The sequence below is a fragment of the Hippichthys cyanospilos genome, chromosome 2, assembly GCF_059441005.1.
Source record: "Hippichthys cyanospilos isolate Australia breed blue-spotted pipefish chromosome 2, RoL_Hcya_1.0, whole genome shotgun sequence".
In the NCBI taxonomy this organism is placed as follows: Eukaryota; Metazoa; Chordata; class Actinopteri; order Syngnathiformes; family Syngnathidae; genus Hippichthys; species Hippichthys cyanospilos.
Genome location: NC_142370.1, coordinates 35,233,727 through 35,246,517, shown reverse-complemented (window position 1 = coordinate 35,246,517; position 12,791 = coordinate 35,233,727). Strand labels below are relative to the sequence as shown.

Genomic DNA, 12,791 nt, shown 5'->3' with positions numbered 1-12,791 from the left:
GTGATGCAGGAATCATTCACAAGTCCACAAGAGCAATCATATTTATTTCTTTGCTTATTTCGAGCATCTAAGTTTACTTAAGGTTAGTCTGGGGTCATGCAAAGTGCTTCCCGTGTGACGCCATTGCTAACGTGCCGACGACGTACTAACAACGCAAACGTCGGACGCCACAGCCCAAAGTGCTATGTTGCATGTGTTTTTATGTGAATATGCCGCAACTAATGTCAATTTTGTGTAAATTGTTGGTGGGAATCGTGGATGAAACGAGCACAGATGAAAAGTGGAAGACCACAGTAAACATCAATGCAAAAAAACATCGTCTCATTTGTGGGCAAGCCGGCATATTAATAAATGATTCAAACGTATCACAAACTGTAACGAATACGGTAAAAAGAAATCACGGGTTTTGACTGCGTATTACATCAGTCACATTGGCGTGACCGCCGGTGTCTCGTGTCTCATATTAAATGTCGCCTCTTGTATCTTGAATTTTCTCTCTTCACTACAGTAGAGGCCTTTCAGAAGCTGAAATTTTCATAACACTGTGTTCGTAAGTAGAGGTACCACTGTAAAATAGACCGAAGATGCAGCTTCACGCCATTGATTGGGGGGGGGGGGGGGGGGGGGGCGTTCATCTGAAAATATCGTATACAAACACATCCAAGCTTTTGAAAGGGAGGAAATAAGACACTGACCAGCTCCAGGTTCTGAGTGTTGCCATGATAAGCTGCATAGTGAACAGCGCTGTAACCCTTAGCGTTGACCATGGAGGGATCGGCGCCATTATCCAGAAGATGCTCCAGGCAACTGTTTGTAGGAAGACAAGACACGGGGACCTCAGTCACAGTGAGACCAGAAACGACGCAAGGAGCGGATGGGGGGGGCAGACACAACTCACAAGTACGACTCCTTGACCTCTTCTTCATCGTGCTGATGATTCCCATAAAAATGGCCGTCGCCTCTGAAAAGGACAGCCCAAGTTTCATATGAGCGAGACCCAGAAATGATGAGAAGTGCAAAAGGCAACGGTGTTTGCCTGTCATTTCACATTTTGAGGATTTCAGCCTGCCGTTATGCCAGCGTGTGCAACTGCAATCGTTTTTCCAGCACGGGCCCCTGTTGCCATCGGGTGGCATTAGTGGCCAATTTATGACATTTGCAAGCTTTTCAATGACTTAGTTGAATGGCTTAGCCTGGACTTGCATCAAGCAAAAGTCATAATACCTAATTATGTCATGATTACAATAATATTCATATACAGTGTATATCGTACATAAAGGGTTTATCTCCCCCCCCACCCCTGAACAAAGAGCCGGGGTTGAAAATAAAAACATATTCACATTTAATGAGGTTATGAGCCCAAGTTGGGCGATAAGACCAGTTAGTGAAAAATGCCCGGACAGCCAAGGGTCAATATGATCCTAAAATGTGCTCTATTCATCCTTACCTGCTGAAGGCCTGCGAGGCCGCAGAGTAGTGCAGGGGGGTGCAGCCCGTTTGGTCGGGCTCGTTGATCTCGGCGCCGGCGCTCACCAGGGTCACAGTGCACTGGTACCTCCCGTTAGCAGCCGCATAGTGTAATGGTGTCCTAGTGGCCGGAACGGACGCGTGCGCGGGCTCACGTCTTCTCGTCTGACCGATACGGGCTAACATGTTTGTCTACGTGTATTGCGAAAGCTCACCTTCCCATCAAGTCTCTCCTGTTCAAGTCCGTGCCGCTACTTAAGAGCAAGTTCAAACATTCAACATTTCTGGAAAACAAACAAACACGCGGCGGGGAGATGAAGTTACTTTCACAAAGGCAAAGCAAAAAAAAAGGCTCCTGAATGTGTCATGTGAAATCACTTTTTTTCCCCCAAAAGCGCGCTCAGCTTGCGGGCGTTGAAGAAAAGGGACAGAAAATGTCCCCGATTCTTCACGCATGTCTTTTAAGTTTGGCACTGAAAAAAGCGGAGGGGACAAACGAGGACGTGGTGACGTTCCCCTCACACCTTCGGGCTTTTTATTTGTCCTGAAATCTCAAAGTATTTTCATTTGTGGAATATGAAGTCCACTAGGTTAATGCTAAAATGATGTCAACTATCTTCACGGTCACTTAAGAGATCACAACATTGAAAATATTCACGCTTGATCCAGATCAGAAGACACGACTGGCAAAAGACCAACAAGTGCCTCCCATCAATCCAAAACCTATTATGCTTTTATACGCGTAATATGCAGTATGCGCTCTTTTCTTAATGGGGCGGCCGAGTCCGATCAGTTGGGTCGTTAAGACTTTTATTGGTCAATGAACATTCCTTCCGTCCAGAGGGTTGTAAAAGGGGGTGTCGCGGGTCGTATATGACGGCGGGAGTCCACGCCGTCGGCCTCTGGCCAGGACGCGTTTGTTTGCGATCACGCGTACAGAAGGGGACGACGTCAAGCGGGGGCACGCTCGCGGAGGCCGTAAGATCGAGATAAAAGGCCGGAGCGAAAACATCTGGAGCTCCGCTCCGCTTTGAAGCCTTCGTTCGGAGAAAGAACGGGACGCCGTTGTCGCGCGCGGACACGTGCTGGCCAGTCCCTCCCCATTTGGAAGAAACGACACCTCTTACCCTCCAGAGGCGGCAGCGTGCAGACAGGTCCTCCCAAAGTTGTCCGGGGTGTTAATGTCGAACCCCGCCGACAGCACGTGCTCCTTACTCATGGAGGAAACGATGCTGTAAAGCTGACCTGCGAGCGGGGCGCACTCATTAACGGCGGCTCCGAGCGCACGCGCCCTTTGTGTCCGTCACAAACCTGAGGAGAGTAACTTGCGACAACAGTCTGAAAACCCGTAAAGCACGGCTAAGTGCAAGGGGAACATTCCGTGGATCCCGCGTCTGCAACGGCAACAAATACAGGCAAGCAGGATATTGTCTTAATAAGATGTATAATGTTGTTGCCATTCAAATCCTAAGCAATTACCGTGTTTTCCGCACTATAAGGCGCACCTAAAAGCCTCAACTTTTTGAAAAAGCTGATGGTGCGCCTTATAGCCCGGTGCGCCTTATATATGGATCAATATTGAGATTGGGATGCGTAGATGGGGAATCAAGTGATAAAGTAAGCTTTACCTCTTTCTTTTGTGTGTTTACACTTGAACAAGGTTGCTCATATTGAGTTATTATGCGATTGAGAGTTTAGAGTTATGATTTGACTTATTATTGTTGTTACTTTGAGTATTACTATATTGTGATTGCACTGGAGAAAAGGTTCCCTCATATAAATGTTGCAGTACATGTTATACCTTATAAAAAGTCATGGAAATACTCATAAAATAAAACATATGACAGTTGTTTATTAATTTTGGGAGTTGTCAGAAAGCTGCTTCTTAATCTACTAATAAAGTTTGACTGCTTCTACTGTTGCGCCTTATAATGCCTTATATGTGGAAAAAGGTGGAAAATACGTCATTAATTATTACAAATGTCATCCGATGCGCCTTACAGTGCGGAAAATACGGTACATTCAAAATGCATATTCAGTATACGCAAGGCCATAATCAGTCACTACGTAATCCGCATATTGGCATGGCATCAAACAACTCGTCGATCGCCAATGACAACGGCGCCATGGATGCGCGTTACCTGGCCGTGTCGGCTCCGTTGGTCATCAGGGTGCTGATCAGCAGTTCATGGCCGAACTTTGCAGCGACATGCAGAGGAGTATTGCCATATCGATCCACGCAATCGATTTCCCCACCTGATGGAACGCAATGGCTGGACTTTGACACGAGCCATGTCTATTTTGCTCAAGTCGCTTGACGGCTCCTTTCGTTGGACCCTCGGGTGCTATTTTGTCCCATCCTTTGGTCTTTCCATCAAAACGAAAAGCGCAATGTAAAACGGGCGCTTACCGTTCTGGATGAGGATCTGAGAGCGTGTGAAGCGTCCATGAATGGCTGCCATGTGCAGGGGGCTCTTCCCTTCTTTGCTCTGTTAGAAAGGAGCACAAACGGCAAGTTGGCTTCGTTCCAAATCTCACAGGAAGAAAAAGCAAGAGCTAACCTAATACCTTCGGTTTGGATTTTGGATTGAAAGCGCTCGCCGTTGGATTTATATTGCTCGTGCCATGAGTTATGAGACATTTATTTATAAAGGCGGAATTTCAATTCATTGCACTGTGTGCTGATAACGTTGCGACGAGATGATGTGTATGGGAACGTCAACGCTTTCCACTTGGCTCAATACCATTCATACTATTACTTGTCTTCTCGGTCTTCGGTCTTCTCTCCCTACGATTACTTGACACAGTGGCCGCCCGCTTTGTGAGTACGCCCCCTGCGGTCATAGTAACAAAAGCCATTTTGGGCATTTGCGTGAGGGAGAATGGCTTAGCCCAAACCACAGCGTGACAAGTTTAATATTAAGTGTGATGTAATGCTTTATGCTGTGTTGTTATGACACATACGCTCATAGACACTTTGCAACAGTTAAATGGTGAAAACTTTGTGCAACATATCTCAACTAAAGCCATGTTTCCACCGACGGTATCTACTCTGCTCTACTGGACCACCACTGCTAAGATCACCTCCTCGCATCGCCAGTCACGTCCCGTTTACAGCGATCGTACCTAACAAAAACACTGAGAGTGTGCAGGATTATTTGGAATGTCGCATCAACCAAGAGGGCGACAGTCACCCGGAGTTCATCAATGGAGGATTGTGGAATCTAAAGCTTTTTCGTTCTTTTTCCTCTCTATGTCATTATGGGTGGCTATTTTCCGCAAATTCAAATACGTCCGCCACCAACCAATCTGCCTTTAAAGTATTTAGCTTCTGGACCGGGGCAATTTTTTGGGGGGACCACAAAGGCACCCAAAAACCTTCGCCTCGAAACCGGGTTTTTGTTGAGGAGCGTCTAGTAGATAATAATAACAATAATAATGCATCACTTTTATGAAGCGCTCTGCAACGTGGGCGGAAACGGGGCTCAAGTCAAACTACAATGAAAAAAACCCAAAACCGGCGAGACTGACTTGCTGGTTGACATCGGCCCCGTTGTTGACCAGCAACTCCAGACAGAGGGCGCCGTTGGTGGAGACGGCAGCCAGGTGCAGCGGCGTGTAGCCGCACCTGTTGGGCTGGTTGACATTGGCCCCGTGGTTGACCAGCTCGGTGGCCACGGCCTCCTGGCCCATGTAGCACGCCATGTGGAGCGCCGTGTTCCCGAATCCGTTGGGCTCGTCGATCTGGGGGGGTGCCAAATGTCGGCGGCGGGACCGGTGACGCCCCCCCTCCCCCATTCCCCCCGGAGAGGCGGGAGCTCTCTTACCTCTGCGCCCATCCTCAGCAGGTACTTGACAATATCCACGTGGCCGCTGGCGGCGGCGGCGTGGAGAGGCGTGTAGCCCTGCTTGTCCTTGCTGCTCTTGTCTGCGCCGCGCGACACCAGCAGCTTCACCACCTCCGCGTGACCTGCGTCGCGTCGCGCCCACATCCCAACGTAAAGCGGGGTGCGGGCCCATCGTTATTCCCCAACATTTGAATGTTATTCCTTTACGTCCCGCGGATCGCGGCGCCCATCGGAAAAAGGACGCTAATGACCGTGGAAGGGATGAGCCGAGCGGGAAACCGAGTAAAAAACATTCAAGAGAAGCTTGAAAAACGAGAATCCATTCACGCTTAGTATTCTGGCAGTTGACCTTCTCAGAAGAAATTGCTTGTGGCTCTACGAACGAAAATCAGCAGCCATGATCGACGGGACAATTATTTGCAATTAGCGACGGATAAACTCGACGTTAAAAAATAAAGTGCAGTATACAACACTGTAGTTAAGAACAGTACTGTACTGGCGTTATTTTCCAAACGGTACATTTCCCAGTTCATGCACAGTACATGTTCTGAATATTGCAGTTTTTGTTGAGTACGGACAATATATTTTTGCATTTTATTGCTTGTGTTGTTACACATGCACAGCACTTTGTTAACGTACTTGCGCGTTGGCGCAGGACATGCATCCCACATAAGGAAATTGCGCCATAAGGAAAGATAGGACAACCTTACTAGAGAATTCTCACCGTATACTATTTGACGACAAACTGGCAACGTTGAGAATTTGTCAAATTCGGCGTAATAAAGATAGTTGGGATAACCTCCGGCATCCCGCGAGCTTCCGGAGGACAAGCGCTTAAGATAACGGAGGGAAGGAAGTTAGCAAATACCATTAACTCAGTTACTGCCAGCCCGGTTGAATTGGGCTTTTAACTTATACGGCCGTCAATGGCAGCCAATAACAGGCCAATAAAAGTGTCTCTTTGAAGTTTTTAGACCTCAATGGCAGCCAAGGTGTCATCAGATAAGCTAACGGTTAGCCTGCGGAAGGTAGGGCGTTTGTCCGGGGCAAACAAAGCGCACCGTAGCGCAAAGAATTTTCTGGCTTACCCAAGTAGGCGGCGGAGTGGATGGGCTGTCGCTCCTTCTTATCCACGGCGCTCAGGTTGGCTCCCTTATTCAGCAGTAGCTTGACCATCTGGCAGAGGGGCGCCGTTCGGTCGGAGCTTGTCAATTTTGCAGGCGCGGTTGCGAGAGGCGCGCCTCACCTCCTGGAAGCCGCTCTGAGCGGCGTGGTGCAGCGCCGTTCTGCCGGTGCGGTCCGCCACGTTCAGGTTGCTCAGAGGGCTCAGCAGGGCCTCGGCGCAGCGCGTGGCCCGGTTGGCGGCCGCCACGTGCAGCGCCGTCTGCCAGAACTTGTCTCTGGCGCCGGCCTCCGCGCCCCGCCTCAGCAGCAGGCCCACGGCCCTCTGCAGACACCCCAGGAACTTTGTGCTATTTGCGCGCTAACATGCAAACGGCACGAGCCGAGAACCGGTTTAACAGTAATAAAATAGTCATAACAATAATAAGTAATAACATTTTCGCCAAATATGTTTTTTATGGGGGGTAGCTGGCAGCCCTGACTAAGGCTTTCCTAAAATAAGGCAATTAAACACTGTAGTGATGACTGTGACCATTGGATGGCAGTGTTTGCACACTAACTGAAGAATGGAAGTCAATCTTTCATTCGATGGCACCCATATTTACATAGACATAGCACACAATTGAAAGGTGAGTGAAAATGCTAAATATCCTGGACCTCTAGAGCGTTCCTTGACACTCAAACTCCTCTGGCTACTAAAACCCAACTGAATCCGTCCGCTCCCAACCATATATATTCATGTTCCATGTTTTGTTGTTACCTCATTCCTGGAAGCAGCTGCCCTGTGCAGAGGGGTGAGCCACACATGGTCTTTAGCGTTCACGTTGGCACCTGAGGATACAACGCGGAAACCTTTCATTGAGGCTAAAGAGGATATGACAGTTTGTGGTTAAAAAAAAAAAAAAAAAGGACTTTAGAAGGTCCCTCAAACGCTTTCCGATAACACAGGTGTCGGTCTGAGTTGCAAGCTCCACACAGGAAGGACTGAGATGAGATTCAAACCTAAAACGTCGAGCAGGATGTGCTACCCACAAAACCACTAAGAAATCCTTTCAAACAAAATGTTCATGTTGACGCAACGCAAGATTTTCATATTTTCCTGGCGGGTTAGGAACACATCCCGCTCCCCTATAACTTCTTATCAATCTTACACTTGATAAATCTGGTGATGGCTCCGATCATGGAAAATTGCGCTTGAACGCATCATCTGACTGTGTCTGTTAAAACTCATTCAATGCCAGGGATGCATTTTCACTTTTTTGTAAGAGTCCGGACATTCAATCCCGGATACTTAAGCATTCAAACGTTACCTAAATACCTTACGGACGTTGAGCGAACTCTTAACAAAGGTGTAATTAGATCCTTGGCATCGAATGAGTTAAGGAGCCTCGCGCCAGCACTGTCCCGCCCATAGTAGCATCCGATTGCTTATGCAAGAGCCGGAGCCAATCAGCGGTGAAAGCCACATGCACGCTTATGCATTAAACGCGCTATAGAAATAAAGTTGCATTGACTTGTTTTTAGCATTCTAGGCTCGCCTGCGGGCACAGCTAGCTGCCAATTCGCGACATCGGCCGCATTTTCAGTTCACTTCAATAAATATTCCTCTTTTCCCCGTTGTCGGGTTTAAATATCGGTGACGGGCCTCCTTGCGTTCCATACATGGCGCCGGCCTTAAAATAAGCATATAAGTGGATCGGCGTGTCGGTTGATGAAGTAAACCGAGGCGGGGGACTCACCCGATTCAATGAGGAGGTCCATGATATGAACGTCCCCCACGCACGCAGCAGCGTGAAGAGGCGTCCGGCGCTCTTGGTCCTGTGTGACGAGAAACGGGATGAAGAGCACGCTCGGTGGCGCATACGTGCCGCTCCTGCGCACACCTACCAGTGCATTGACATCCTCCGTTTTGTGCAATAATAGTTGGACTTCTTCAGCATTTCGATTGAAGATGGCCTGGACCAGAGGAGGCTGAAAGACACGCGGCCGCACTTGCGTTCAATTCGATTGTCTCCCGGCATTTTAGGGGGTTACGTAGGGTTAGGGTTTTATCGGCTTGGGTCGCGCCCCAATTAGGTCGCATCGGCGCCGGGGGCTGCGCGGTGAGGATTCGCAAACGTCGCAAGCACAATCTGGTCGGCGATTTGCAAAATTCGATTGACGCCGAATCCGTTTGCCTTCGCTGGTCGTTGCTCCGCAAAAGCCACGGCGTTTAAAGAGATCCGGAACGAGTTATTGCGGCTGACATAAATGAAAGCCAATCCCAGGAAATAGACGGAGCTCTCCCGGAGGCCTCTATTACACCGGGCCCGAGCATCTCCATTGGCTCGCCGAGACAAGAGCGGATCGTCGAAAGCGAAAGGGAGCTCCGACGGAATTGCGCGCACGCTAAGATGATCGCTCGGGCACCGCGGGTCCGTCCCGGCGGAGAGGGGTGCGATGCGCGCATAGCGGGGCTTCCGCACAAGGGAGACTTTTGGCCCAGCGCCGTGATGCGCAGAAGAGCTTCCCAGCAAATAGACGGCGCCCCTCGTCGGCGCACCGTACCTGGTCTGCAATGTTGAGTACCCCCATCTCCCAAACTCAGCCGGGACGGAGCTCCCTCATGGGGCTCAAAGTCGGAGGTGTGCCGCGGCGCGCTGCTCTTTCCGCCCTCGAAAGCACATCCACCGCAAGCGGAGAAGACGAACGCGACTCCCTCCCCGACGTGCCACTGTTGTTGTCTGCATCTGATGGCGGTCGGCTCGGACGCCGGCCGCCGTCGCGCAGCTCCGCCTGCTGGCTCGGAGGGCGATTGACGCCTCGGTCGCTCGTTCGAACGGCGACATCGTGCGGTCAAAGCGTGCACAGCAGCTCGGCGGTGACTTCCGCAATTGAAGAAACATCTTTCATTACTGCCACTGTTAATTAATTAAATGTTTCGGGGGGTTTTTCTAAATCGTATTATTGAAGAACGTTGTATATTTTTACAATTTTTTTTATAGGGCACGGGTTAGTTTGAAACAGAAAAACTAGCTTAAAGTGCAGGAAATAATAATTAAAAAAAAATGTCAGGCCCTGTTTCAACTAGAAATATTTTTGACCAAATGAACTATATGATGCTGAAAAAAAACACACGCACAAGAACCTCCAACAAAGCATGATTGTTCGCCTTTACATGTGGTGTTGGAGAAAAAAAATGACGTTGGCCCTCTGATAGCTTAAACCCAAATCACCCCAACCAATAAATTCAGTCTGCAAACGCAATGTTTATGATATTCATTTTTTAATCCAAGCAAACTCCTAAAATTGGAACAATATTGATCAAAAAAGCTATAATCTCCTCATTCCCATCGGATACAGTAGAAAAGAGTAGTACGGCGGCGGTATCACCAATTTATAACAGATTTGAAAAAGTAACATGTGCATAGTCGAAGAGAAGCCCACAGGAAGTGCCCTTAGCTTGTTGCCCTTTTTTATGCATGGAACATTTTTGCTCAGAAACCATCACTGGTTTCACAGAAACACACACGCAAATAATCATATACCTGCGACGCAAAAGCGTTTTCATCGTGAGCGCATCATCAGAAGTAAGATTGTTCAGAAAAGTACTGCAAAGTCGATACGTACCGAGGAGAATTGGGCGGCCGGATGAAAACTTGAGGAGATGCCACGTTATAAGTACGCTCGTAATGTTAAGGACAATTCAAATTGCCATATGAAAAATAGTCACAATATTACAAAATAATAGCCAAAATGAACCCCGCATAACATTTTGAACTCATTCCCATAATAAAAATGCATTGTGGTACATTAGACTTCTTGCACCCACATAACCAGGTTCTTTTTTTTTTCCATGTCAAGACGTTTCCACAATTTTGTAATGTAAATGCCAAAAAGGGGATTTTTTTTCAATTAAATAAATTAAAAAGATAACATATATATCTACATGTGCATGTATTTACTGTAACCCTTGTGTGGTATTTTGATCATTTTCTTCCACATCATTCTGGCAGTATTTTAGCCCATGGATGGTATACTCCTGCTAGTGTGGCAACTATGAGGGCGTGGCATATTGAACTTTGATATGATGTCATCATCTGGGTGAAATTTCTGCTCCCTAACGTCTTCTTTCAATGCTTTCCCTACGATGTGAAACGCCTTTGGCATAAAGGTCAAAGGCTCGAACAAAATGCTGCACGAGGGTCAAGCAAATAACTTTGCACGCACCGAGTGTCCGAGAAGGCTTTCTAAGGCATGATCGCGCGATGGACGGCGATGTCCGAAAGCCAGCGCGAGCGGCGTTGGTTCCAGTGTATGTTTGTGGGAGAGATGCACACAAAATGGGCGGGGCTACAAAAAAGGAAAGGTTAAGGAGGACTCACCTGTGTTTCATTCAAACGCTTGCGTTTAATCACGTGAAAAGAGTCCGCGGGTACCTTTGCACAGTGAACCCGAGTAGAAAAAAGGTTTTGCGCCGCTTCATCTTCAGACGAATTAGTCACTCAGTAGCCATTTGTTTGGGGGGCGGAGCTCGCCCCCGGTCGCCAGCGGCAGTCCGAGAAGATTCGCAACCCAACTCGTTGCGGTCCGGCGACCGGAGTAAAAAAAAAAAAAGTGGAAGACGACAAGCGGGCTTCTTAACAGAGAATTCTCAGCGCCACTTTGCAGCAACGTCGATTTTGCGTCGGCAAGTCGAGAAAAGGAGGCCCGCCGTCTAAAGCCGGCCCCCCTTCGGAACGGCGCCGTCTCCGCGGAAGCCCGGTGGGACTGAAATGTTAGCGCCTTTTTTTGCCTCACAAGTTCTCCCCGGGCTGGTACTGAGGCTCGGTGGAGGTGAAGTAATCCTCCAGGAAGCCCTGCAGGTACTCGAACGTGGGCCTCTCCTCGGGTTCTTTCCTCCAGCAGGTCAGCATGAGCTCGTGCATGGATTCCGGGCACTCTGCCGGACACGGCATCCTGTAACCGCGTTCCACCTGGTCCAGAACCTCCCGGTTCACCATGCCTGCAAAACGCCGACAGCACTCCTGACTTTCAAAGATTTGAAGGGCCCGCTCAACCCCTGGGATTTGTCGCTAGCCCAAAGGCTCGTAACATTGTCAAATTTACTTTCAACTCCTCAAAATTTTCAGTGGCATCATACCTATCCATACATACATACTGGATATGAATATATATACTTTTTTTTTTTGGGGGGGGGGGGGGGGGGGGGGGGGGGGGCTGCACCCCCTTCGTGTACAAAAACTAAAAATGCGATAACAGCAAAAGTAATGACGCTGTATGTTTATGAAATGTAAATATTTATTAAGTCATAATTAAAGTATTATGACTTTTGGAGACCTTTGCATTATGGGAGTCCAGGCTAAGCCAATCAATGAAGTCATTGGAAGGCTTGCAAATGTCATAAGTTGGCCGCTCCCGCCACCCGGTGGTTTTGGGGCGTAACACAAAAATGTCTTTTGTTCGCGAGTCGCCGTTGAAACGATTCATGCAAAAATCAGGGGAAATGCATGCTATTTTCAAATGCCTGTTTTTTAAAATGTACAAAATTGACCATATTTCCAATTTTGAATGGCAGTAAATGAGTCCGACATGGGCTAAATTTGACATCTATAGGGTGTACCTCTCGATCTCCTTTTCCCAACCAATTAGAAGGGACAGCATATAGAAATGAGACATTTTTTAAAATCTATGCAATACTTTAGCATCCCTAGTGTTTCTTTGTATGCGTTCCCTTTGATATCACATATCAAAAATATAAAAAACCCCGAGTTGGGTCATATTTTCCCCCAGGCAGGGTTTAAGAACGCAGATCGGAAAAACCGCTTTCAAATCGCACCTTACTAAGTAGAAAGTAAGTAGTGAAGAGGGCTTGCCTGGGTACGGCACTCTTCCTTTGGTGGCCAGCTCGGTCAACAGGATCCCGAAGGACCAGACGTCGGATTTAATGGTGAAGCGTCCGTAGTGAGCGGCCTCGGGAGCCGTCCACTTGATGGGGAACTTGGCTCCTGCGCCGCACGCGTTCACGTGAGCCGACGGCGACGGGCGGGCCGCGACGGAGGGCGGGCTCGGCGCTGACCTTGTCTGGCCGTGTACTCGTTGTCCTCGATGAGGCGAGCGAGGCCGAAATCCGCCACTTTGCAAACCAGGTTCTCGCCCACTAGGATGTTGGCGGCCCTCAGGTCTCTGTGCACGTAGTTCATCCTCTCCACGTAAGCCATCCCCGAAGCGATCTGACCGAGAAGCGGGTGAGCCACACGTACCTTTTGTTCACGCGGGGTCGGAGAAGACCACGCGGGCCTCCCTGATGCTTTTCTCCTTGTCTTCCGTAAAGCTAAGCACGCACGACCCGCGTCTTCCTATTCTGAGGAGATT

General features: G+C 48.6%; 2 protein-coding genes across 5 annotated transcripts in view; both read right to left on the bottom strand.

Annotated features, from left to right (window-relative positions):
* The window catches only part of ankrd52a (ankyrin repeat domain 52a), a 28,396-nt gene extending 19,239 nt beyond the window's left edge, over positions 1 to 9,157 (bottom strand). The window contains exons 1-16 of the mRNA XM_088407352.1: positions 8,985 to 9,157; positions 8,325 to 8,408; positions 8,177 to 8,255; positions 7,198 to 7,268; positions 6,562 to 6,762; positions 6,404 to 6,491; positions 5,295 to 5,437; positions 4,999 to 5,211; positions 3,878 to 3,956; positions 3,609 to 3,723; positions 2,779 to 2,861; positions 2,595 to 2,712; positions 1,683 to 1,751; positions 1,448 to 1,588; positions 899 to 961; positions 696 to 807 (exon numbers count right to left, since the gene is read on the bottom strand). Coding sequence (XP_088263478.1) covers positions 696 to 807; positions 899 to 961; positions 1,448 to 1,588; positions 1,683 to 1,751; positions 2,595 to 2,712; positions 2,779 to 2,861; positions 3,609 to 3,723; positions 3,878 to 3,956; positions 4,999 to 5,211; positions 5,295 to 5,437; positions 6,404 to 6,491; positions 6,562 to 6,762; positions 7,198 to 7,268; positions 8,177 to 8,255; positions 8,325 to 8,408; positions 8,985 to 9,011 — 1,686 coding nt within the window. The 5' untranslated portion in view covers positions 9,012 to 9,157. The remainder of the gene's footprint in view (positions 1 to 695; positions 808 to 898; positions 962 to 1,447; positions 1,589 to 1,682; positions 1,752 to 2,594; positions 2,713 to 2,778; positions 2,862 to 3,608; positions 3,724 to 3,877; positions 3,957 to 4,998; positions 5,212 to 5,294; positions 5,438 to 6,403; positions 6,492 to 6,561; positions 6,763 to 7,197; positions 7,269 to 8,176; positions 8,256 to 8,324; positions 8,409 to 8,984) is intronic.
* A 528-nt stretch (positions 9,158 to 9,685) lies between these two features.
* The window catches only part of src (SRC proto-oncogene, non-receptor tyrosine kinase), a 28,382-nt gene continuing 25,276 nt past the window's right edge, over positions 9,686 to 12,791 (bottom strand). For all 4 annotated transcript variants that reach the window (XM_088407353.1, XM_088407355.1, XM_088407354.1 and 1 more), the window contains 3 exons: positions 12,496 to 12,649; positions 12,293 to 12,424; positions 9,686 to 11,421 (listed from right to left, as the gene is read on the bottom strand). In XM_088407353.1, the coding sequence (XP_088263479.1) occupies positions 11,213 to 11,421; positions 12,293 to 12,424; positions 12,496 to 12,649 (495 nt within the window). In that variant the 3' untranslated portion in view covers positions 9,686 to 11,212. The remainder of the gene's footprint in view (positions 11,422 to 12,292; positions 12,425 to 12,495; positions 12,650 to 12,791) is intronic.